We start from the raw sequence: 27,739 nt of genomic DNA on the forward strand, positions 1-27,739 counted from the left end.
GGCTGTGCGTAATCAACTTGTATTCAAGAAGCCCCAGGCGATGGTTGGGTTGTTGGCGGGCGAGCGCTGGAAACGCATTAGTCACAATTCCCGGTTCCCGTGCCAAACATTTTCAGATTTTCTCCTCAAATTTTTTTCAAAATATCTATCTCAAATTAGAATATCTCAAATTATCTCTATGACATAAAAGTTTCTATGGGTTAACTTTTTTAACTATGCAAAAAAAGGAATTTTTTACCAATTAGTTAAGTGATCACATGGATGACGCTACGGACACGAGTGGAACTAGCAGAGTTGAGAGCTATCTGGATGATCATCTTGGGAGAGTTAGCCCTGAGGTAAGAGACAATCAAAAAAGATTCAGCTAAGGATAGAATCCGAGAATTCTTTGTGATTTTTTTCTTCGGATCAATTTGTTTTCAACGCAGGTAATCGGATCCTTTATGGGGGATTTAACATGAGAGATTGGCTCTTTTTTTTGGTTTTGGTGCCGAGTAAAAAGAGGCGGTTTGTAATTTGCTGAACCGTGATTTTCTGCTCATGCATCTTCCAGTTTGACAGATTTTTAAGTGTCAGCCATAAGATCCATCGTTAACATCCATTAGGGCTATCATCATAGTGATTTCACTGATTTCTTTTCTTCTAGTGAATACATCATCCACTAAAATCACTTTATCTTCATCCGTTCAATTATTTAAATGACTGAACAGCACGGAGGCGGATGCTAAAATTTTTCTTAGGGAAAAGCTAAGCGAGCTGATAAAAGAGAAGCTGGCGCGATGAAAAAGGAAAAAGAGCTTTGAAAATTCAAACCACTCGCATCAAAATTAAATAACTCTAAATAATTTGCTTGACTTAAGGCTAGAATCAACGCTTGACGCAGTGTCCCGCATCTTCGCTTACGCATGACGTCTGTGAACATAGCTCTGCCCAACTTTCTCAATTTACCGCAAAAGAATCCAGTTCCATAAGTTGGGAGCCTTCCCGTCTCCCCGAAACTGCCTACTGACACCGAATGAGTCGAGTGTCTCACGTCGACAATGTCCAGCAGTTCACTTCACTTGCCGCCTCCAAACCAGCGATCTATTCTCGATTAGGACACATCTTCATTAAAGGCATCACTCCACAAATCTGAGGAAGTACGGATTTCAGGTGGAGTGTTCGTACAAGGGATCGTAGATTATGGAAAGGAGGGTGATTCCGTCTATTTCTTCCTAATTGCCGTAAAAACACGGCACAGAGGATACGGCTTCGAGAGTTCCGGAGCGCTATTTTCTACAACGAGTTCGATTGGAGCGCGCCAGCCTTGTGCACGCGCCGCATCTTCCGGACCGTTTTTTTACGGCAATTAGGAAGAAATGGACGGAATCACCCTCCTCTCCATAATCTACTATCCCTTATAAGAATACTCCACCTGAAATCCGTACCGCCTCAGATTCGTGGAGTGATGCATTTAATGCCAAAACATGTTGGTTTCAGTACAAAAAAGGCAAAAGGAAACGTAAAAGAACATTAGTAGCAAATGAGGTAGTCCGAAAATTAGCTAATATTGGCTCAGAAATAAGGAAGAATATACTCGCTCATACTTTTTCTCCATCTGTGGAGTGAATAGGTAGAAAAGTGGTAAAAGTGGGTTTAGACATTTTTTGGTCGCTCATAATACGGTCCATAATGCACTGTCCTCATTTACCAAATATAAATGCTGTACTAAGTTTTTCAGAAGCTGTCTCCCTCTGGCAACAGCTCCGATGCTGGCACGTTTCTTTTCTACCCTGAGGCAGACGGAGATGGGCTCGACGAGACCGATAAGGCAAGAGTTTTCCTCTTAAAAAGTCTCCTTTTACAAATTTACCTCTTATTTTTCTCTTGACCTCGGCAAAAAGCTGAGATTAGCTTGATCAGCACAGATAATTCACCTCACCTTGCTTTTGAAAGAGTAACAGCAAGCTTCTACCAGCTCACGCGTAGTGTTTTTCTGGATCAATTTCCTGATGTTTGGCGAAGTTTACATTTTGGGTAGATTGGTTAATTTAACATTTTAGATGTTTTAACTTCGCATACCATCCCTTCCATCAGTGTAAATTTCAACAATGTATTTTCCAGATTAAATGCAGCATACTACATAATGCAGGAATTGACAATGTTGGGATCTCTGTACAGAAAGATAGGATCAAGGGTGTAGATACCGAGTATGAGCGCCATCACGCCCAATTCCCCTTAATTGTACAGAAAAACTGCGTGGGAAAAGGCCTTGCTGCACCGAATACCCCAACGAGGCACCTATGAACATGCCACGTCTACGAGCGCTGATATATTCGTCGCCTCTACCACCGTCTCGAAGAGACAGGTTCAGCAACCCATTATTTGACCGCCCATTGGCAGACACAGAGTGTACGTCTCCGCTCGCAGATGCGGCACGTTGCTAGACGTCTCGTAGGGGAATTCGGTCGACAAGATTGTTTCCCACGCCATTTTTCAGGACAGGTAAGGGGAATTGATCGTGATCAATCTCGTTCTTCCAAACTATACCCATCAACCTACCTTCTTGTGGAGAGATCACAACATTCTCAATTTTGTGGTAGGCTTCCTCAGAAGTAGCTAGGTGAAGTTGGTATAATCTGATCCAATTAGGACCTAGAATCATGTTGTTGTGCTTACATTTTAGAGTTAGTCATTTTTCGCAACTTGCAGTTAAATATTTTGCGTCTATTAATCACCTTAGCTTTAGCCAGAGCAGAAAAACCTACTTGCTGGGGGCAGTGCCGTCCTTCATCCTAGTGATTTTTCTTAACCATGTTTTCTTGTCTAAGATATTATCTGAATTTGTTCATTTTGAAAGGAAGCCTAAACAAAGCTATGGAAAACAAACAAACAATTGATGTGCGAAAGTTCGACTTTCCTCGAATCTTGACATAGAGATTGCAACTTGTCGATAGTCAAATTTAAAAAAAAATCTTGGCTGTTGCTTAAATTTGACTATAAACAATCGATGTTTCACCACCAACTTCCCTTCTAGAAGATTCGTGAGAATTAAATTATAGAGTGATAAATGCGAGTAACAAGGTTTGCACTCATCGCATAGTCCCAAAGGGGTTGGTGCAGAGAGCCGTCATAATTTATTGTATAATGAGTTCAGTGAGTTTCGGAGGATTTCTCCGAGCTGGTCGAGTGTTTGGGTGAAGGGAATATGTGGGAAAAGTGAAGCGAACGTTCCCAATATGTTATTTTTGTTTCACATAGAACAAGGAAATACAAATACAAAAAATACAACTTTAGCTGTAAAAAAGCAGAAAATCCTGTTCAGCTGGAAAACCAAAAGATGACGTCCTCCTACAACAAATAGTTTTCTTGCATATTTTGTAAGAAAACAATTTTTAAACTGGTAAAGTCGGTCCTTCCTGGAGTTCAAAGATGTCGCTTTAGTCAAATTTACAAAATCTTCAGAGTCATGGAGTTATAGCTGTGAAATATATCAAATCGTTCGCAATATTATTAGATTAGAATAGAAAAGGAAGAAATCCGTCAAGGAGCACCTAGGGCTCGTAAATGAAAACATCATCCCCTTTGGTGCTCATCGCAGACAGTGTCATGACAACCCTTTCAAGATAGCTGTCACTATCTTAGACGCGAATCAGACTAGGAAAACATCAATAGCAAATCGTAAAAGAAGATCGGGGAGTGAGGCGGCATCTACTAGAACTAGACGTCGCTAAATACTAAGCGCGAGTTAAATAATTGTTGTTTGCGACTGAAGGTAAATCTTGGCCAAAGTATTGATATTTTCCGTTTTGTCTCCTAAATGTATGAAAACACGAAAAAACGCGGTCATTTTTGATCCTATGTTGTTTTGCGGCTACGAAAAAATTTCTAGGATTTCCCAAAAGGCTATGAAATTTGCATACGCTCTGGAAAGTCAATAGGCAATCTTGAAAAAGAAGTCGAATGACTCCTAGAAACTAGACGTCTAAAAAAACATAAAACTGATTAAATTATTATTATAAGACTAGCGAACTGAAAGTTGTTGTAAATTTTGAACAAAATTAAAGTTCATGAAAAAAATTCTTAGATCCAGAAAGGAACGCTTGGTGTCCCGTGCAGCTACTCTATCTCTCTATACATCCTCGGAGTCGTCTCCGATTTGAACCAATCAATAATTTCACTCCCTTACAAAACAAATGTTGATCCCGTTCGCTGAGCACCTCATCACTCAACGTAGACTCGATCCAAACCAATTCCTCAAATTAGAACGCCAGTTAAGTGCAGAGAGTGTAGTTTCCTGTGTATGACCACTCCAAACCCTTTAATTACCTAATTATCTTGGGATGCTGTGCGAAAAACAACGAGATTCGCTGTCCACTTGAAAGAAGACCCACATAGCAGTAAAATTTATTTCCAAAATATTTTTTAAAATAAATATTATTAAAGGCAGGCTACGAGAATGCAGGAATTGTTGTGTTGTAACATTTATTTCAGCCGTTTTTAGATTTTCATTGATTTTATTCAATATTTTTGATTTTCGACAAAATGGACATAGTCCAAAATGGAGTTTTTGGATTCATATAAAGAAATATAACGTTTTTTTTAAATTTCAGTAACATTTTTCAAACATTTTCTCTGATCTCAATAACATTCTTTAGTTTCCTTTTTTTTGAACTTAGGAAAGCAATCTCGGAACTAGGACAATCCGCCCGGTTACTGCACCCACTCCGTAACCGTAAAATTTCCTAGTGGCCGCTTCAGCTACTTTTTGATCACGGTGAAATGTGAAATGAAGCAAAAATAGATTTTCTTACCGCCTTACCTTGTATTTCAAATGTCTAAAACTATAGGAAGATTGTTTCGTTCAGGAAAATAATGAGAAAAAAATTGTAAAGAAAAGAATACTCTTTTGAATCTCTACGTCCACTTTGTCAAGGTTAAAAAAAGATTGGGTGAGAGCAAACAAAATATAAAAATGAATTAATTAAGAAATTTATGGATTTATTTTATAAATGTCAATCCTCAGTTTCCTATACTTTACTTGTGCGGCTGGTGTGCATAGATGGTGGTTGTAAATATATTAGAAATCTGTTGTTCAAAACTATGTCAATTGAGACTGCAGTCCTCCAGTTTTAGTCTTTTAAATTTTATTTTTCATTATTTGCACTGAAACAAAAATTTTTATTTTATTATATTTTGATATCTTTATTAATTCCTATCTTTTTTCTCTTATTATCCATTTTTCTCTCTGCTGTCACTGTCTGTATGTCACTGTATTACTGTCACTGAGAGAGTGCTAAGAAATATCTGCTTTAACGATTACCGTATTCATCACTGTCTAAATCGGCTCCGATTGGTTGAACGCTCAATATTTTGTGAGTTCTTAGTTTTAAAATACAAGAGTCACAGTAGGTAACTAACTGAATGAAAGTAAAGTTATCCGTTAGGGTTACCAGAAGAGCCACAGTATTACTTAGTGAATAGCTTCTAAGCGTAATGTTGGGTGCTCCTGGGACCTAAAAACTTGCTCTCATAGAAACATCCATTTCTCAACTATTAAACTACCAATCACTCACGAACCATGTAGAAGCGTCGAGAAATCCGTCAAATTTGTACCCGACCGCACAACGTATTTATTTCGTTTCCTTTGCGGCCAAGAATAACAAGTGACTGGCCCGAAGATCTCAAAGTAGTGAAAATATAGAACAGACAAAAATGTGGTGTTCGTACAAGTCTTTTTTTTAGAACAGCTTTTTTTAATTTCAAATTTTTTCATAAAATTTCGAAGATTCGATTTTTTTTGCTGAAAACATACCATCGTTTACTCAACCTTTTGTATTTTGGTAAATTTAAAAATAATCCATACTAGTTAAGGGCCATGTGTTGTTAAGAAAGATATTAGGATAAGAGGAGAAATCAAAAACGAAATCTATTTTCACAATTAAATTTTAAGAAATCAAGTGAGGTCTCCGATAACTATTTATCTACAAATTACAATTAAAGGTTAAGGATAAAGTGTCTGGCGTTAATCAGTCCGCTTGAGATGTCCCAGAGCTTTCACTTCAATTCAGAATCGTTTGAGGATTACGTCTGAGATCAGTGCTTTTATCCTCTCGGACAAGTCTGGTACCAATTTATCGACCCCTGAAAGTTGCCTTGGTTGGCACTAAGTCGGTATCGAACCTCCGACCGATCACGCTGCAGCCATTGCGGAACCTCTTGCCGACTGCGCTAGACCTGCTACTAACTGCAATTAAACCGTTAACTATTATTAATATTATTAACATTACCATTAACTATTAACTATCCGTTAGCTATTATTCATCTTCTTTTTTATTATATCCGTTCGGATTAACCAATTCCTAATATAAAATGATTATTATGTTGATTATGAGTTTATTATAATTATTATGTACTTACTGTTATAGTCAAAATTTTCGAAACGCGAAGAGAAACTTGTTTGTCAATGTTATTCCACAGATTATAAATTGCTCAAATTTCTGGAATTTCTCAAAGGTCCACTACATATGCCATTCAACAAATCCGTCTTCAGGTTAAAAATAAGCAGTCAGGCATTGAAACGGTTTAAAATTCGGAGTTAAGTATGAACACTGATGGAAATTGAAGCATTTGATGAAATTCTCAAAATTTCTTTTTTTCCAGTCTTTCTAGCAGAGTGCATAAAATTAGCTTATACTTATTTTAGTTTATTTTTATTTTTTCTTTTTAATCGTAATTTCGAGACATTCCAAGAATCTACGCGTTCTTCTTTCTGAAAAAGATTGAAGAGATTTACAAGTGAAACAAAATTGTATCCACATTGTGCACATGTCCTTAAAATGTCTCAAAATTACGATTAAAAACAAAAAAAAATGAAAATAAAATAAATAGCGCTATAAAATAAATGAAAAATGATGATATGATGATGATAAAAAGAATGAAACGTATATTCGAGTTTTTCGGAATTCTTCTGAAATGAAATGAAGAAATGATGTGCATCGTTCCTCTAATATGATCAGGTGGTCAATGATTGAGCAATTTTTTGAATATCCAAAAAAACATCTTTCTGAAAATTTTTAGTTTTTCTTCAAAATTTCCCATTATTATTGCAAGACGTCCATGTTTCGTTTCACATTCATATGGCCGGCTGAAAATCGCTCAATCTCTCTAGGGATGTGTTTTCGAGTTTGCGAAAGTACTGGCGTTTAAATCGCCACCCTTTGACTTCAACGATATTCTTTCTGCACTTCACTTTCAATTTTTACTTCATTTTCTAAGCGTTTCCCAATTTTCAAAGAAAAAAAAAGGATTCACTTTGCTGAAAATACTTCCATGAACGAGACGCGCCAAAAATCGGTTGAAATTCCCCATCCTTGATAAATTATCATCCAAACTGTTATCTCCGAGAATTAAAAAGATGAGAATTTCTCTGCTAATACTTAAAGATTATGAATTTTTATGATTTTAAGGGAATTTTTCAAATTTTATGCTCAAAGCTTAATCGCTTTAACCGAGGCGTTGCATTGAATTAACTGAAGCTTCTGCTTGTTTTCGTGGCACCACTATGAAAGGGCGCTGCAAACGTTGTTGTGTTACGGATATGAGTGACGTTACGAGGGTCCTTGAGGGAAAAATCGTATATCTTAGATCCAGAACGACTACATATCAAATAATTATAACCATAGAATAAGTTTAGTAGCAGAATATTAGGTTTTTCTATAAGTTTCTTGTCAGTTTTTCTGATTTTATTATTTTTTCACTCGACTACAAAGATATTTAGCAAAACACTCACCGAAACAACACAATATTCGTCGTCCATCGATCTGATAGATTGTTGATTTTTTTTTTTCAAAACATAGACTCACGCTGGTGTGAACTAAAAGTATTGAAGACTGTTTATAGAAACTCATTGAACAACATCATGGACCTTATCGGACCATAATGACAATGAAAGTGGGTCCAATAAGCACATGATGTGTCTCGTTTCATTTTCTGAAAAAAGGGCTACCGTAGTCGTTTTTCGCAAATTTTAATGGTCAAAATTTATACCTCAAATTTCCGAAGGCGGAAGATTCTGATTAGACTTTATGCAAATTGAAGAATTAATTGATTTATATCTGTATTTGAATTTGTAAATCCTTGGAATATTTGCCCTATTTTGCTAATAAAACATATTTTCTCACATATTTCTTAGTTATAATAGTTTATTTTAGTTCTTTTGTTTTTAATACGTGAAACTGAGAAACCAACTACTAGTATACAATTAATCCCTTTGCCTCTTTTCATTCTTTTCATCAGTTGTGCACCTTACTAAAACCCTTTTGGACTTTTTTACTAACGTATTTTGCTAGTAATACATATTTATTAACTTATTTCTTAGCTCTTATAGTTCACTTTTTAGTTCCTTTTACAACATTGTGGGAAAAATTGCACTCTGCCTTTATAAATCCCCGTTCCCTTATTAATATTGAACAGAAATTTTCTATTCTAAGGTTATCTTGTTTTTTTATTATGTACCAGCATAAGTCTTATTTTTTGTCTTATTTTATTTTTTGTCTCTGTCTTTTTGTTTTTTTATTATTTGTCTTATTTTTCTTTTCTTAACGAGAGGATCGTTATCTCATGTGTAGTTGTGTCGTCCGCTAGTTAAGTACATATTGTGGATGCCATATGTGGAGGTCAAGCGCTGCTTAATTACTTCCTAATGAAATCATTAATTGTGGATTCCGATTTGTTAGAGATGTCTGTTCGCTCAACAGATTAGAATTTCTGTCGTCCTTTTTTACCTTTTACTTTTGTTGAACTATTTTTCTGAAGAGACAGGTGTGGCGCAATCGGTAAGATGTTTGGATGTGACTGAACCATTGATGGTTCGAAACCGTCTTACTGCCAACCAAGCCCCTCTTACTTTCGGTGTCAATAAATTGCTATCAGAGTTGTCCTCGGAGGATAAAAACCCTGACTTGACACATTGGCTAGTCCCCAAAAGGCATTGTAAGGCTGCACCCACTTTGCGAATCTCAAACGATTCTGAATTGAAGTTGACACGTCCCCATAGGATTCATCAATGTCGTGCACTTTATAGTTTTGTCCTTGACTTTTACGAAAATTTTCTGAAATATTGTTCTTCTGTTAGCATCTGATTACTGCAGCAATCTTTCGTTTTGTTTTCTTTTCAAATTTTCTTCAGAAATAGCAACTGTACAGGTTTCTGCAGTGTTCCTTTTTGATCCCCATTTTAATTAACCCTTCGATGACAACGTGGCTCAACTGTGAGCCGCGATAGCGCAATTTCAGGAGACGTGCCCGCCCCACGTGCCATCCGCGCAAAAACGTGCACTCGTCGTTAATGGGTTAAAACAATTAAAACGTGTAGTAGGGTCAAAACGACATGAAACATGGTGCAATTGCTGCGCTCGAAGCACCGCGGTGGAGAAAGCGGTTGGAGTAGCGGTGGAACCATGCCGAACTGCAGAAATGGGTGGCGGTGGCGACGACCTATACGCGATCCCAACCGCTACGCTCCACTGCGCGGCTCCAAGCGCAGCCGCTTACGCAACTATCCGTGCTTCACGTCGCTTTGACCCAACTATATCTCTTAAAACATAATTGCGATATGAGAATGTGCTGAAAACATCACATTATTCCCTGTTCTGAACAATAAATGAGATGTGAATAATCAAAATAAAACAATAAATAAACTTCGGTGAAAATTTTGCAGTTTTTAGACTTAATCTCTTCCAACATGCTCTGAAATTGAAGTAGGAAGGAAATCAAAAACATCCTAATATCAATTTCTATTCGCTAGTAAGAGTAACAGCTTGTAGAGAACTGATTCCGAATACATACTGTGGTGCTTTGAAGGCTACGATACGGCTTCGAGCTTTTTTCTACAACGAGTTCGATAGGAGCGCGCCAGCCTTGTGTATGCCCCGCATCTTCCCGACCGTTTTTTTACGGGAGTTAGGAAGAAATGGACGGAATCACCCCCCTCTCCATAATCTACGTATACGAATACTCCACCTGAAACCCGCACCACCCTAGATTCGTGGGGTGATGCCTTTAACTACTTCGAGACACACACTATGGTGGCTGCGATTATGCAGGCGTCAATATTAAATGGTTCCTGGCACCCGAGGGAATCGCATGCGTTAACACAACTGACGAAGAAATGAAAAACGCAGTAATTTTTGCTCTATCATCTGACGGATTAAACATAGAAAAGACATCTGGAGGTTTTCGTGGTGGTCTTGAAGTTCTCACACCTTCTTTGATCTCATCGTCAAGCTTTAAAAGTAACATACCACAAAATTGAATGTTAGGATCCTCCAGTAATAAACAGGGTTTAAAGTGTGGTTCACGAATATGAGTGCGGTCACGCTCAATTTCCCCCTAATTGTCCATAAAACAAGCGTACCCACAAAAAAAGTGAAGAATCACTGATGCGGGTTCCCTTTGCGAGAGCAGGTGCATGCGAGCAGAAGCGGCGCGTGCACCTGCTCTCGCAGACGTGGCGCGTTATAAGGTGTCTCGTAGGAGGATTTGGTGGGAAACGACCGTTTTCTTCTCGATTTTTGTGGATAATTAACAGTGATTGAACATTATTGCACTCATACTCGTGAGTTACGCTTCGAACAATATTAATTCATATAGAAATTCCAACACCCTCAACTTTATTGTGTGCTGTCTTCGAACAGAACGTATTCATAACGGGAAGCAAACGCCGAAAATCGCGCTTCCCGTAGATTTCATTAGAATCTGTGGTGGTCCCGTTGGAGTAATGTCAGTGAGTGATCGCGTATCGCGGAGGGACCCAGGCCCATCAGACGTACCGGCAACCATATTTTTAAATAAGAAGAAGCGTTTGTCGCACGCATCAGTTGTAAGCGCACGTAAGAGCCTAAGACAACGCATTTATGTTAAAGGCATTACCCCACGAATCTGATGTGATATGGGTTTCCGATGGTCAAAGACTATACGGGATCGTAGATTGCGGAAACGGGTGGGATCCCGCTCATTTCTTCCTAATCGCCGTAAAAATGGCCCGGAAAATGCGGTTTCGAGCGTTCTGGAGCGCTATTTTCTACAAGGAGTTCGATTGGATCGCGCCAGCCCCGTGCACCCATTTTCTAGGCCATTTTTTACGGCGATTAGGATGAAATGGACGGAATCACCCTCTTCCCCACAATCTACAACCCCGTATAGGCATTATCCACATGAAATCCGTACCACCCCCTCCTTCCCTCCCCCGATTCGTGAGGTGATGCATTCTAACTAAGGTAGCACAACGCGCGTTTGATTTGCGGTAAATATGTTACCACAAGCAGGTACTGTATGGGTCAGGCGAACTGAGTGCATACAGGCAGTTTCGCATCGCGACCACTCAGTGCAACACAAGTACCGTCTCCTGTACCCCACCGGTTGTATGGTGCAGGTCAAATCGATCTAAAGCATGGTGCAGTTTTTTTAAAAGTCTGCGCTCGAAACGCCACTTTGAAGCTGGCAGTTGTAATCCAGGCGAGATTCTCGTTACCTTTACTCATCTTTGCATTCCGAGTGGAGCCAGCGACAGTCCCACCTTCACCGCACCGCTTCGTACGCAGCCTCTTGCGCAACTGCACCGAGCTTCAGGTTGTTTTGACGGACTATTTGTGATGGTTGGCCTTGTCACGAATTGGGGTCTAGCCTAATTATTCCAGACATAATCTGCGCATCACTGATTTGTGTTGTGCTAGATGACCATAGTAACTATTTAGATCAGAATCTTGCAATGGTATTGGGTCCCATAAGTCTTTCCTCCTACTTTTCTGCTACTTATATTTTTTGTTCAACAACTAAGATGTTACAATCAACAATAAAGACAGCAGAATAGTCAATAGTCTCCGGCCATCGATGTAATGAATTGCTGGATTTTTTTTCGCCTAGGACTCGGCTTGCTGTGAACAAAAATGTTGACCACCGTGGGAAGAAACTTACGGTACAACTTAGTACTTTGAATTTAATGTCCATAACATGACTATTTTGATGGATTCGATGAATGGAACAGTTCCTTGCACCTCCTGTAGGCTTTTTCAACCAGGCATTGCAAAACATGAATCTGAGACTAGCGGAAAGTTAAAAGTGAAACACTTTTTGTTGTTTGGAGGTGTTTGGAGCTAGCTTAGCGTCCGTTTGAGTATACGAATAAATCTCCGTGATCATTTACGACCAAAAGTGGATCCTAAGCCGAGAATGACTATCCATCGGTAATGTATAAATGTATTCATGAGCGACAATTTGTTGCTGATGTTACTGTCGGTGCTATCAAGCGCTCACAGTAATATCAACACAATCCACGTATGAAATTTTCGTTTTCTTTTCATGTCAACGAGGTTTTGGTAAAATTTTATCACTAGCTTTTTACAACCTCATATTGGATATCCATACCATCAAACACCTCGAACTATTTCCAGCCCCTTACGAGGTGGTCGAAACGTCAGAAGAATAGCAGAGGTTCACCGTTCAAAACCTCGTTGTCATTTAGAAATCTAAAGTCGAATCCATAATCGCTGAGGTTTTGAAACGCGTGTAGGACTATACCGTGACTTTCGGGGCTACCCGGTGAATGATGTCAGTGTTTTTATCCTCCCAGACAAGTCTGGTACCAATTTATTGATCCCGGAGGGATGAAAAGCTTGGTTAGCACCAGGGCGATTTTGAAATAACCACCATGCGACCGCAGGGGAAGATGAATCCAGTCTTTAATTGATTTTCTTGAGCTGCAGCCAAGATTGTTATTGATCGTCTTTATTAAACAACGACTAACGTTTCGGCGTTATCCCCTTCGTCAGAGCCTGGAAAATTCAAAGCCATTAGTGATTTATCCTCTCAAGCGCTCATCACCGAACAGAAAGCATCCAAACAGAAGGCAAACTCAAACAGCAACACATTGGCTAGCGCTTACCTCAGTAATAAATCCAGTTCCCAATCCTTAGGTTTCAAGAAGAGAGGACTTGAAGATTGTTACACAAACGAAATTCGTTCAAAAATTCAAAATAAGAGTGAAATTTTACTTTCTTTGTGAAAAAGCTTACTGTAGAGCTGCAAGACCTCAAAAGTACTCTAACATCACTCAAAATCAAGTGTTTTTTCTCCTTCCTTTCAATTTCAGTCTAGAAGAAAGACTTCAGAGTGCAAAAAAAAATCCAACAATCCAAAAGCTTTTAACGTCTGCAGCATTCAACAAAATGTCTAGGCCTAACATTGATAACTTGATAAATGTCTCCCTTGCCACCACGATATTTCCAGAAAGGACAGGAATAGAAAAACACCAAATCCGATTTCACGGCTGTCATTGTTCGTTCTTTGCCACTTTCTCCTCTTTAAAATATTGCCAGGCATAGCTCGCAAACTAACTAACTATGCTTACATTTTGCACTTAGCCGTAACCGCTTTCGACTTCCGATCCAATTTTTTTATTCGATCGACTTTTCTTTTATCAACTGTGAACTAAGCAAAAACATCAATAATTGGAATTATGCACTCATGGAAACAAAAAAAAAACGTAAAAACCTACAGGATCTCGCTGGATTTCTGAGTAGTCCTCATCAAAATGGCTGTTTTAAATATTTCTGGACATAATGGTGTTGAGCGATATAGCATCCACCTGGATTAAAGCCAACTGACTTTTTTGCAGTCTTCAGTAGCAAAACAGTTTTTTTTTCCAGTTTTTGAAACTGCTTTACTCCTTTCATTTATGTCATTTGAGGTAAATCCTTATTTTTTGGTCGTAAAAAATTCAAAAAAAAATAGTTTAGCACAATTTTTTGGAAGACTCATACTTGTCATACGCAATTAGTGGACAATTTTGACACCACAGATGATGAATGAGAAAAAAAAACGTTACTCAAACCTTGGAAATGATTGCTTGAAATGAGATAAAAATAAGATGTTGACCATAATTGCGAAGAAATTTTGAATTTTATTGCAAATGTGTACATCTCTCACCATCTCTCGAACTTGCTTTCTAAAAATCATTCTCAGCCGCAAAATTTACATATTTGGTATGGGTAGCAGTGAAATCAAAAAATCATTCTCTTTGCAGATGAACACCAGGAAAAGTCTGACAGATTTGGCTCAGCTGATGCTGCCGGCTCTTATAGATTCTACGAACGTATCAGACATTCAAGCTAGCGCTCGTCGACGACTTCTTCATCGAGCACATCAGCAAATCCGACGTGGAGCAGCCGGTTTCAAAGACGTACGCACGTAACGTTTACAAATTTTGTTTTGAATAGTTCTATCTGATTTCTAATGAATCCAACTCCCGAGTTTGGAAAATGGAACTTATTCCTGATGCCTCTGATATTTCTCGTCTTATTATATTTTTGGTTAACGTGGTGTTTTTAAAGAACCTTCGTTTTCTTTTCTCAAAGGCAGTATAACACAAAGTTGACGGTTTTGGGATCTTTCCAGGAAGAGGGTTGGAGATGTAGATTTTGTAAGAGTTTGACTCTTCTTCATTGTCATAATAGAAGGCCGTGAGTATGAAACGGCTTTCTTGTACGAATTTTCCTACAAGGCACCTGATAACGCGATATAACTGCACACGCGCTGTGTCGGCGAGCGAGTGGACGATAATTAAAAAAAGTTATGCAAGCGGTCTTTTCGACTAAAACCACTGAATAGACTACCGAGTGAACTGGTGCGTGTACAAAGGTGGCGTCATGAGGTGCCTCGTAGGGATATCCGTACAGAAAAGCCGTCTCCAATGCCGTTTTCAAGACAATAGGAAGGAATTGAACTTGAACACGGTCATACTCGTAATCTACACCTCTGCCCTATCTTTTCCATGGAAGATCGCAACATCGCAAATTTCCTGGTAAGCTACCTTTAAACGTTTTTCCGTATGGGTGATGCCGAGGTTCGTTCGCATCGGGGTTTTAGGTAATAAGTCATTAAAATAAATAACGAAGAAAATACATGCTTCTTCGCATAATTAGTGATAGAATGTTTCCAGCACATTCTCGACCGCATTTCGATCGTTGTGTGATCGGATGCGTAAAGAAGTTGGACCTTAGTGACGGTTTAGTAGCGTTTCTCTCGGATCGCAGCTGCTCAAGGTTGCAAATCGAGAACATTTCATGCCAGTTATCCGTGTTCTACCAAGAATCGTTATCGAACGAGGATACAGTGACTTTTTTGCTTGATTTTCTAGTCCAGTTCATAATTAACGCGTAGGATTACACAGTGTTTATAACGTTAAAAACGACCAGGACAACAACCGGGATCATAAGAAACGCAGAAGAACATTCGTAGCCGAAATCCTAAGACAAATCCTGAGCCAGCTATGAGCCCCTTCAACCTTCAAACTTCAACTTTAAGTTCTGACACTTCTGCAAATGGATTCTCACCAACTGGTCGACCCTTATGACCGAACTCATCCGTGGTGTTTAGAGGCAGTGCACGACGAAATCCAGGAGGTTTGGATCTCATCACGAATAAGTGGGGATGGGAGTTCTCGAGTATGAGTATGAGCATGCTCACGATCAATCCCCACTAGTAATCCAGAAAAATCCGTGTGAAACAGCTTCGGTTGCACAGGTGACCCCAACGATGCGACTTTTTACGGGAAGTAGAGGGGTGGGAATTCCGTTCGGAAACCCCTTTGCGATTATACAGATTGGAGATATTTTGGTGCTTTTTTGGGTTGATCGGATGCGTTACTTGGACTGTGATTGTTGGAAGAAGACGGAACTGCATTGGTTCTCTTTCATAATGAATTGCATCGTAGGGAAGAATGGTGCAACCAAGATTTTCGCATGCCTCTTCCCTTCATTACTAGACAGAACTGAGCGTGATCACGCTTCTAGTCGTGATCTACACCGCTCCGTCCTCCCCCTACTCCTCCTCCTTCTACCTATTCACAGCGAGATCCCAGTACACTGCCAATTTGGAGATGCGCTACTTTTAGTCGAGGTAACAATGGTAACGTGATAACACATTTTGGGTCCCACCACTCTCCATGCTTTAGACTGGACGTGCAGCGTTTGTTCTGAGATCAAACTCGTGGCATAGCCAGTCCAAGACAAGATGAAGCTCGATGCAGTTACGTAAGAGGCTGCGCTCGAAGCGGCACGATGGAGCTAGAGGTTGGGATCGAGGTGAGACCATTGTGAACTGCAGCGATGAGCGGTCCTAGCAAAGGTCCCTACTCTATCGTGACCGTTATGCTCTTCCGCGCCGATCCGCGCGCAGCCGCTTGCGCAACTGCGTTGGGCTTCAGCTCGTTTTGATCCGGCTATAGTCGAGGCGATGAGCACGATACTTGGACAAGCTAGTTTATACCTAAGGGGTGGATCATCGCGGATATTGCTGTAATGTTCTTATGAACGTTCCACTTAATCTTGTTTCAAGCGCACATCCTTTGCCATCCCATTACCGTGATTCGGCGAGCGTTCTCATCGCTTCGCCACACCCTCCATCTGTCATGCTGCGACATCCGCCGTTAATACCATCTCACATTCGTCCACATCTGATTGCGGTTGTCCGCAAATCCGCACGGAGTCTCCTTAGCTGCTTCCCTATTCCCTGCAGCTGCATAGTTGAGCGCTTAGACCGACTATGTAGTAGTAGATTAGTGCAATCAATCCAGAATAATGAGAATCAAAAGAGAATTATCATTTAAGAAGGTGAGTGAAATGTAACTACGGTATTTCACTTCAGGACTATTCATTTCTCTTCCATTCCATTTCCTATTCAGATAGCTGAACGTGCTCATGAAGCTGGAATGCGACATGTTGAAAAATTCCAAAAAGAGCCACCACTATGCTTTATTATAATGCACAGAGCGTATCACAAATATGGGCTTAAGGTTAGTCGATCTTTAAATACTGTTTTCATTTTTCTTTCTCTTCTCGTCGTTTGGAGTTCAAAAGAATGTACTTAGTGTCCCAAAAGAGTGCATATGTAACTCCAAATACAGTTCTCATTCCGGATGTATTAATAACATAGTTGTATAACAGTATAAAGCATGAGTTAGGGTGTACGAGCAAGGAAAACCTTTCATCTCGTTTATAGGACATTCTAAACCTTTCCGCCAAGTTTGCATTCTAGATTAAAGGCATCACCCCACGAATCTGAGGTGGTACGGATTTCAGGTGGAGTATTCGTATACGGGATCGTAGATTATAGAGAGAAGGGTGATTCCGTTCATTTCTTCCCAATTGCCGTAAAAAAACCGCCCGGAAGATGAGGCGCGTGCACAAGGCTGGCGCGCTCCAATCGAACTCGTTATAGAAAATAGCGCCGGAACGCTCGAAGCCGTATCTTCCGGGCCATTTTTTTACAGCAGTTAGGAAGAAATGAACGGAATCACCATGCTCTCAATAATCTACGATCCACCGGAATACTCCACCTGAGATTTGCACCACCTCAGATTCATGCAGTTTGTACAGTTTTGTGCACGATTTTTGCTACGAGCATACTCCGAGTGTATGTAGTCGGGTCAAAACGATATGAAGCACGTGTGGTTACGTGTGCGGTTGCGCTCGAAGCGGCGCGCTGGAGACAGCGGTTGGGATCGAGGTGGGATCATCGCGATCTGCAGCAAAAAATGGTACCAGCGGTGGTCATCGCTCGATCCTAACCGCTATGCTCTACCGCACCGCTTCGAGCGCACCAGCTTGTGTAGCTGCACAGGGCATCATACCGTTTTGACTCTGCTCTGCCATCATTTGTTGTTTTGAAACTAAAAAAAGAACACGTCTACTCAAAAGTGGTGCCTTATGTGAAGTTGAAGAAATTCAAATGAATTCTTCTACACAAGTAATTCAACTAAAAGTGCAGAAAGAAGTTCAAAGTTAATGTTGTAACGGGTTTGTTTTCATATTGTTCATGTTGTTTTCGTGCTAATATTCCATACTTGGTACATGTAATTGTGTAGTCGGGTCAAAAAGGCGTAAAATTCTTGCTTGGAGGCCCTTACTAGCACTACCCATCACTGCAGTTGGTGATGGTTCCATGTCGATCTCAACCGCTACATTAACCGCTTTCACGTGAAGTATATAATTAAAATAACATTCTTTTAGTTCCTAGAAAAACCGTTCCACTTTTGTTTCGGAGCAAATTTTTCCGGTTGAAATATTGATGTACGACCTTTCACGTAGGGACACCCGATATCGTTGCTCTTTTTCCTAGTGGAGCAGTCGCAGTTCTTGTCATCCTTCATAAAGCGATACCTATTTTGCGGTTTCTGATTCACAACAGTCATATTTCTGCCGCCAAACTCTATTTTCAGCACCTCGTTCTCATTCTGGTATTTCTCTTCTACACAGCTTTTGGGGCTTTAATTTTTCTTGTCGTTGAAGGACCGACCCAGAATAATTTGAGAGAACAATGGACCGAGGTACGTTTGAGTTCATCACATTGACTATCACAGAGGACAATATAGCGGAAATGTGGTTTTTCTGTAAATATGAGTGTAGAACAAGAGCCGAGCTTTAATTCGTACAAAGCAGTATCAATAAGTGCTTAGGTTCAACGCTTAAGATGTTTGAAAGCGACAGCGGATTACACCAATATCATTACTGAGTACTGTCAATGAAATAGATTTGCAAAACTAACAAGTCCGTGTATTACATTCAGGCAACATTAAATGGCTAAGATTCGTGAAAATGACAACACTTTTCAAAAATAGCTTCTTTTAAGCGCATTTCTCGAAATCGTTCTCGTCGAGTCGTCGAAATCATGGCACGTGCTTTCAATAACTCTGAATACTTGATCTACATAAAGGGAAACACAACGTTACGGTTACAGAAATTATTCAATGAGTAAGTATGTTCAATATTACACTATTACCGTATTTGTTTGCATTTGATGTGTTGATGTATACATTCCTTCGATAGCGGACCTCACTATTCCCGGACTAATGACTTCTCTACCCAAACAGAATTACAATTGGTCAAAAAATGGGCGCTACATTCATAGCGGTAATTTTTAGTGTTAAGCTGCGTCTGAATTGCTTGGTTCATTAGGGTTATATCTATGGTTGCAGATACATTCATTCATTTTGTTTTAGGTACTTTATTTTGTCGCATTCACCGTTAAGAACCGCGATATTCAGCGACCTGGAGTTTTTGCTGAGAATTCGCGGCACACAGAGAATGATTGCACTTATAGTCGGATCGAAGCGACATCAAGCACGGTGCAAGCGGTGGAGAAAAGATGCGTGAACAGCGGTATGGTAGAATTGATGTGGGACCATACAGCGAGGCTCCCCAGATTCTAACCGCTTCGTTTTGCCGCAACGCTTCGAGCACAACCGCTTACGCAACTTCACCGAGCTTCACGTCATTTTGATCCTACCATATACATTCGGTAACGTCCGGGAGCGAATGCGACGCGTCCGCGACAGTTGTGCTTTGTATGGTGTATTGCTTCTAATTAGTACGTTGCCCGAGTATAGTTGGGTCAAAACGACTCAAACGAACGAAACGAATCACCGTGCAGTTGCGTAAGCGGCCGCGCTCGAAGCGGCGCGGTGGAGAGAGCGGTTGGAATCGAGGTGGGACTATCGCCGAGCAGTGAACGGTGGTAGCAGGGCTCCTCTACTACATCCTAACCGCTGCGATACACCGCACCACTTTGAGCGCAACCGCTTACGCAACTGCTCCGCGCTCTATGCCGATTTGACTCTACTATAATAATGTGGCCGCAGCACCGCACAAAAATGTCTTTGGTCTTCTTATTCTTTCCTACAACAAAATCGGTGATGAAGAAGAATCAAGATGAAGTTGTCTCGACACTTTTTCACAGTATCTAATCTGTCGAGAACTGTCTGTGGATCTAAAGAGAGAAGATCTGATAATTTTTTGGTTTCCTTCAACTTTTTTAAGTGTCACCGATCTCTTCATTACTAAATTTTGATCTATGGCACAGTGCTTATTTTAAGATATGAGATCGTAGGTTCCAAAGTTCGTTTTAGTAGTTCTGACGAGCAACATGTGATGTGAATTGACACTTTTCAGCGAGTTTGCATCATATGAACGCCAACTGGGAATACGATGGACCGAACAGCGAATGGACTGGGATTTCTGGACGGCATTGCTTTTTGCCGGAACAATTTGCACCACTATAGGTTTGATTCTCTTAATATTGCGCCAAAAAAGAACCGTATTATTGAACTGGTCAGTTGCGGAGTTGCTGCTACACAGAATCGTTATTCTACAAATATTCTGTGTAGGGTTCTACACTTCCACACTCTCTCTCTCTCATGCATTTTTCATGGACAATGTAGGTGTGGGAATGTAGATTAAGAGTATGAGCGTAATCACGTTCAATTTCCCCTAATTGCCCTGAAAAAGTGGGTCGGAGCATCGGCTCCCACTATCGCATCTACGCTGCCTTTAAAGGCAGCGTATCACAAAATTGACAACGTTGGGATCTCTCATGGAGTGGAAACGGCTGGCGATTGCGGCGCGTGTACGAGAGTAGCGCGTTGTGTGTCATAGGAGTTTTTCGGGACGGTTAAGGGAATTGATTTTGAACACGCTGATACTTGTAACTTACACCCGAAACCGTATATTGTCCATGAAAGATCCTAACATAGTTAATTTTGTGATAAGCTGCCTTTAAAGGCAGCGTAGATACGATAGTGGGAGCCGATGGTCCAACCCCTTCACTTTTGGACGGTTGGCCAAGGGATCTTCATCACTTTAGCTGCATCCCATAAGCTAGACTCCTTCACCTGAGGAGGGTCCGGATGTTCCTTATCGCACCTATGAAAGGCAGCATACCACAAATGTGACGTGGTGAGAGAATCCGCGGGAGACGCCGGAGATAGGATTGTAGATTGCAGAATCCAGAATGGTTCCTCCCATCTCTTCCTAATCGTCGCAAAAAAGGGCGCCTTGGTTCCTAAGAAGCATGTTAAAACACTCCTTTATGCACACGTTTCGCAGGCTCCTCAGCAGGTTATTCATTGGGTTACTTTAAAAGCATCACCCCACGAATCTGGGGTGTACGGGTTTCAGGTGGGTAATGCCTATACGGGGTGGTAGATTGTGGGGAAGAAGGTGATTCCGTTCATCTCCCTCTGAATCAGGGTAAACGGACGACGCCGGAACGCTGTTCCTTGTTTCTGTTTCTGTTGCAATGCGCAACCCTTGCACCCTGCCCCGGCTTCGATGCGTTGCGTTGCAACGAAAGCCGTCGTAAGGAACAGGGTTCCGCTGTCGCCCGTTTACCTTGATACGGGGAGAGATGGAAGGAATCACCCTCTTCCCTACAATCTAGGACCCCGCAAAGGTCTACCCGCCTGAAACCCGTACCACCCCAGATTCGTGGGATGATACCTTGAATAGACCGGTGAGAAGACATCACTGATCTTCGACCGCTAGCACTTGGATGTCCACCTCTAACTTTTCCGCGGATTCCTTCACCACGTCAGATTCGTGGTATGATGCCTTTAAAAAGAACCCACGTTCCACTCTCTGCTCCACACCCAAGAAGCGTCTTAGTAGCAGATAGCAAACTTATGTTTTCTTGTCCACATTACTCACCTGAACGGGTTATTTTTTAAGGATATGGTCATATTTATCCAATTACGAATGCGGGCAAGATAATCACAATGATATTTGCCTTATTTGGTATTCCATTAATGCTGTTGGTTCTCCAAGATATTGGTAAACTATTGACGATCACTATGAAATTTCCATGGTTTCAAACGAAGCGCATCACAAGACGGATCTTAAGGTAGTGTTCACTTTCTTCTTGTTTGCAATTTTCTCATTGCGGTCGTCCAGGTGTTGCACAAAACAGTCACTACGAGAAATGCAAGAGATTGAAGCATGTGAACGGCGAGACTTAGAGATTTTTGATCTTCCTGTTGTGGTTGGATTGTCTTTAATCTTCGGCTGGGTAGGGGATCCAGTTTTTCAACAACATAAGTAACATGTACACATCATTTATTTCATCTGTTTATGATGTTTGAGGTACTCATTTGCTCCCTTGTACTCTCGGTGTGGGATCAAAAGTGGACTATGTTGGAGTCATTCTACTTCTTTTTCATTTCTCTTAGGTAAAGTTTTTTCAAATTTGTCGTAGGAACGAACTCTTCAAGATTATATAAAATATATTGATTGCTTCAAGAGTGTCAATGCAATTACTGTACTTCTGTGAGGTACATAGACATTCTTATGCAAAAAAAACAAGGGTTGCGTAGATTTTTGACCGAACACAATTCAGCAATAGGATATTTTATGTTAGCAATTTCTATAGAAGGGTCAAAACGAGATGAAGCATGGTGCAGTTGCGTAAGCGATGCGGTGAAGCGTAGCGGTAAGAAACGTAGTGAAACACTTGCTGGTGCCACTCATTGTTGTAGTTCGCGATGGTTCCACCTCGATTCCAAGCTCTACTCTCCATCGCACCACTTTGAGCGCAGCCGCTTACGCAACTGTACCGTGCTCCATGTCGTTTTTACTCGATTATACAATTATAAGCAGCCCAAAGTTCTTTTTTCCTAGACGACGTCCCTCAGACATACTTATACGAACCTGAATATCACGCTGGCTTTATATCCTTCTTTCAGCACTGTAGGTCTCGGTGACTTAGTGCCATCTTCCCCGCGCCTTCTTCTTACAATGTTCGGTTTTATACTTATCGGACTTTCCTTGGCCTCGATGGTGATTAACTTGTTACAAATGAAGGTTTGTCAAATTGTGGTTATTTTGAGTCATTTGGAATATGAAACTTACTGGACGTTGTTAGCCCTTTCAGTTTATGAATAATGCTCAGAATTGCCCGGGACGTCTTAAATCGGGCTAAAACCGCATTCGTTGCGACCAACCTGGTTGAAAACGTTCGGGGTTAGCTGTAAAAAGGGTCAAATTACCACTGTTGAACTGTAAGCCATGTTGAAGCTACATTGAATTGTAAGCCGGATCTTTTGTTCTTGTTTATAACTGTTCTATTATATTAGGTGCTTCTTTAAACTACCCATAAGATATCTTCGGATTATAAAAACGAAGTGTTCATTTTCACGGAGTTGCGGACTCAACTTCGATGCTTTAGATGAAAAAGACATATGAAGCTGGACCGGTAACCCACGATGGTAGCGTAATTGAACATGTTTTGGTGGTTTCTTCTTCAACTGAGGTCTAAACCTTTTTTGTGATTTTTGTCGTCATATCTTTGGTACCATATTATTTATGTGCGCTTTAGAAACTGAAATGTTGTGCAGGAGCTAATGAAATTAACTCAATATCTGAACGCAGCCTCAGCAGGTCAACACAGACCAGTTTGAGCCTTCCAGCTGTGCGACAGGTAAGTTTATCTGTATATGGTTCCTTATTCTTCAAGATTTCGTCAGTACGACAAGAAAGGAGAAGTTTCCAATCATCATTTTGGTTTCACCGACTTTCTTGTCCTGCTGCTGATATCTGGTGAAAAATGTCGAGCAGTTAAGACCCGATGCTTTTGAAGTTTTCCTGAGAATACTTCAATTCGTGTATATTGGTTTATTCAAAAGGTTACCAGATTAATGTCTCTACTTATAGGTTGTGCTTCGGTCTGACGGTGTTCACTGGGTGACCGATGAAGCGCCAATGAAGAGTCCCGACGAGGTTTTTTTTTTGAATTTCAGGAAAATTTTCAGTACATAACAGGTAAATCCTCCACAACGGTTCACAGCCTCATCATGGAGATGACTCTAGGACGGCAGGTAATAGGAGATAAAATCTCAGGTTGCTCAGGACGTCTTCGACACTGCACCAAAGGGACGCGTGACTCGCAATGGACCCTTTCTCAGACTTAGTGCGAACGCAATAACAGTGTCCAGAGACGCCGAGCGACATACGACAAATGAATGACGGTACGCTCGTCATTCTCGGAGAGAAAGCTCCACCGCGAAATGTATTCCGTGTTGATTTTGTTGCGCGCCTGTCCGTCGTCCATCTTTTTGATTTTCACGAAATCTTGTCACCTCGTCTGGCGATTCTTCGCCCTCTGCGTAAAAAACCCATCAGCGTTATCAACTGCTACTCACCAACGTCAGCAGCTGATGAATCCGAATTATACCCCCGCGATTATAATAATCGGTTAACAACCTTGCTGAGCGAAGACGGGATCCGCACCTCTTCTCATCATGAGACGGAAATCATCACGGAGAGGTTCTACTCGAACCTTTACCGTTCGTCAACTCCTCTATCAACCCCGATCATTTTCACTGGTGAAGTTTCACAACGGATCCACCCTTCGGAAGTATGAGTCGCTATCAAGAGCATGAAACCTAGCACAGCCCCGGATTTGTTTTATATCGACAGACTTTCTTCGGGCTGGTGGTCAACCGCCTCATATAAGTCTAGCGACGCACATGACGTCCTAGCTTCAAGAAGAAAGGATTCCAGACCAGACTAGAACCGTTATTATTCATAAGAAAGATGACCGAGAGAACCTTCGCAACTACCGGCCTATACGCTTGCTGAGCGCCTTGTACAAAGTATTCACCAAGATCATTCTCGTGCGTATATGTAGGACGCTTGGATGAACCCCAGCCTCAAAAACAAGCTGGATTCCGTCAGGGGTTCAGCTGCATGAACCACATCCAGGCCGTTTCGAGGGTTATAGAGGCCTGCCGGGAGTACCGCCTGCGCCTTGTTCTAACCTTTCTCGACTATGAGAAAGCCTTCGACAGCGTAGAAATGAATGCAATACTGTCAACGCTTGTCGATCAAGGTGTGGACGCATCGTATATAAGGAAATCCGCCAGTCCCTATGGTCAATGAACCACTAGGATAAACATGAACTAAATCCACCACATCCTAGCCATACCGATTGGAAAGGGGCTACGACAAGGCGACACTATATCGCCGAAGCTGTTCACTGCTGCATTGCTACGGATAATGAAATCACTTTCTTGGGAAGAAAGTGGCATACGTGTTGACGGAAGATTTATCTCGTACCTTCGTTCTACACACGACATCGTTCACTTTTTGAGAAGTACCAATGAAATAAAGACGATACTCAAGGGATTGAACGAAGCAGGGAAAAGAATAGGATTGCGAATAAACAGAAAGAAGACACAGTTCATGAAGAACGTCTACTGCAAGGACAGAGAAGTTCAACTTGAAGACTCCCAAATCGTTTTGTGTTCACCTCGGATGTTCTATGAATATGGAGAACTAGTTGAAGGAAGAACTGAATAGAAGGATGAGTGCAGCATTCGCACCCGTCAGGGAAACTACGGAACAACTGACGGACCAAGATCTCTGTATCCAATCTGTTCCCATCTGTTCGACTCCACAATTCTTGCAGCGCTCTGTTACGCAGCGGAGACATGGACAGACACCGTCCCCACGTCTAATAAGTTACTCACTACCCGCGGAGCCCTTGAGAGATATCTTCTGGAGTTTAACCGGCGCACAGAGCAGCTAACCGGTCTTCTCAGCTCCGGCTTAAGAGCAGTGTCCCCTCTTCGCTCGGCGAAATATGTATCAAAAGCAAAGCATAGATGGGTCGGTCACATTATGAGAGAAACTGACGATAGATGGACCGAAAGAACGCTATAGTGGATCCTGAAGATTTGGAAGGTCCTCGAGGGAGGCCGCCAACAAGATGGGGTGATGTGTACGCTGTACGGATGGACCAGCTCAGAGCTCCGCTGGATAGGGCTGAACGACCTCGCCAACATCGCTCAAGAAACTAGAGAACATCTTGGATAGCAATGGTGAGGGAATGAAACAGGTGCAAAAGGTCTAAGAAGAGGAAAAGTGGCGAGGGAATGAAACGGGTGAAAAAGGTCTAAGAAGAGGAAAAGTGGCGAAGGAACAAACGGGTGCAAAAGGTCTAAGAAGAAGAAGAAAAGTGGATCGAAATATGCTAGCATCTGAGAATGTGGCTAAGCCTTACTTCCTTTGTTTAATTGATTCAATTAAGGTAACACATTTGGTCGAAAACGAGACAGCGTTGCGGGTTTGTGAGCAAATAGGTTCGTTAGTAAGATTTCCACTTTTTTCTGCCTTTTCGATTTACATCACTTGTTTGTTTGAAAGCTATGCAGAAAACGATAACAAGTGGTTATGATATGGCTATGACTTGAATTAAATTCACTAACCGTTCATTCATTAACCATTTTCACTTCAAACGGAACACTTCAGACCAAACACGAAACTGATCTAGTCAAGTAGAACTCTTTTACGATCCTGCTTTACGATTGTGTGATCACGATATTGTGTTTGTTCTACGCGTGGCGTCTTCGATGGAGGCGGTTTATTGTTTTACTCATTTCAACCCTTCTTTACGCAAAACACCACCAGCTATAAAAGAAGTAGTGCAAGAAAAAAGGACTCAGCTGTTTTACGCTATTTTCGCTTGAAAACACTTCCCAAATAAAACTGGACGAGCTCTACTGCGTTGTTTAAAGGCAGCATACCACGAATCTGGGCTGGTATGGATTTCAGGTGTAGTATCCGCATACGGGGTAGTAGATTATGGAGACCGGGGTGGTCCCGCTCATCTCTCCCTGCATCACTGCAAGCAACTGACTCTTGAATGCTGTTTTGTTCGATGCCTTCTATTGCAGCGCCCCACCCTTGCACGGGTAGCGTCCCTTACAGCCTATCGGTGCAGTCCGAATTGATTTTCGACGAATCCCAGGGCGGAGGCGGCGCAAGGGGTGGAACGTTGCAATAGATGGCGTCGTACAAAACAGCATTCTGGAGGCGGCTGTTCGCAGTGATGCAGGGAGAGATGAGCGGATCCACCCCCATCTCCATAATGTACGACCCCGTATACCGATACTCCACCTGAAATCCGCACCACTTCAGATTCGTGGTATGCTGCCTTTAAGGCACAGCCGCTTACGCAACTTCGCGAAGTGGCAGGTCATTTTGATTCGACTATACCATCCATGAACGAATATTCAGAACCAAGAATTTAATGAATCGAAAAATACTGACATTTACCATAATTGTAGTATGAAAGTTAATCGCAGCAGACTACAGTGTAGTAGAATTGCAGCGATAGTAGTAAGTAAGTAGGGTTCTTTTCTTGCACTACGTCAGCCCGACTTGTCCGAGTACATGTAATGTCGTTAAGAAATGAATATGAAAGCGTGTATTTTTCTGTTCTCAATGGGTGAAATTGGTCATTTCCTTGAAAAACATTAGGAGGTCAACCACTTACGTTGATACTGCAAAAGATGATCTATAAAATCTTCTATTGACAAGTATCAAACATTACTTTTTTTTTAGCTTTCTGAGCGTTTTTTTTTTCCTTCGTAACTAGCATTTAATTCAACAAAGTTGACGTTCAACGTCTGACTGCAGTAGCCGCCTCGTCGCTAAAAAAAGGTCAAAGGCGAAACTAACAGCAACCTAGTTTTGCTCTATATCTTGGTGTATGCCGGTACAGGATGTCCGCTCCCGCCTGAGCGATGGTTGTTACGCTGACGCCTATTTGTGCCGAGTATACAAAATGAGCGAACGGTAACAGTAACGATGAAGTGATTACGAGAATATTATTAATAACACAAGGTTTTATTAGTGTTTTAGGTGACAACAATGAAGATGATGACAATACAGAAAGCCTTATTGGTGAAACAGATGTCTTGCTTGAGAAGGAAGAGGACTACAACTAATTCATCTGGAGTTGCGCCAACTTCTGTCAGAAAAGATGGTTGCGACTACCTCAAGAAGCAAATAACTGATCGAAATTGGATGTGTACGGTTAATCGATCTAGTCCAAATAAGAGACTTTGCTTGCTCATAGTTCTAGAAAATTA

At 41.2% G+C, this 27,739-nt stretch overlaps 1 protein-coding gene across 1 annotated transcript; it reads left to right on the plus strand.

Moving 5' to 3' along the window:
* Positions 1-257: 257 nt before the first annotated feature.
* Positions 258-27,595, plus strand: RB195_013210 (uncharacterized protein; the record flags this gene model as incomplete). The annotated part of the gene is made up of 16 exons (XM_064202914.1): positions 258-338; positions 1,721-1,810; positions 14,063-14,218; positions 16,721-16,831; positions 18,257-18,364; positions 18,667-18,788; positions 19,986-20,095; positions 21,540-21,711; positions 21,762-21,876; positions 21,951-22,036; positions 22,550-22,667; positions 23,032-23,115; positions 23,182-23,283; positions 23,517-23,582; positions 25,894-25,945; positions 27,510-27,595. 16 exons carry the CDS (start codon positions 258-260, stop codon positions 27,593-27,595), a joined length of 1,659 nt encoding a protein of 552 aa, XP_064058795.1.
* Between the last annotated feature and the right edge of the window lie 144 nt (positions 27,596-27,739).

The sequence above is a fragment of the Necator americanus genome, chromosome V (genome assembly GCF_031761385.1).
Source record: "Necator americanus strain Aroian chromosome V, whole genome shotgun sequence".
Lineage (NCBI taxonomy): Eukaryota > Metazoa > Nematoda > Chromadorea > Rhabditida > Ancylostomatidae > Necator > Necator americanus.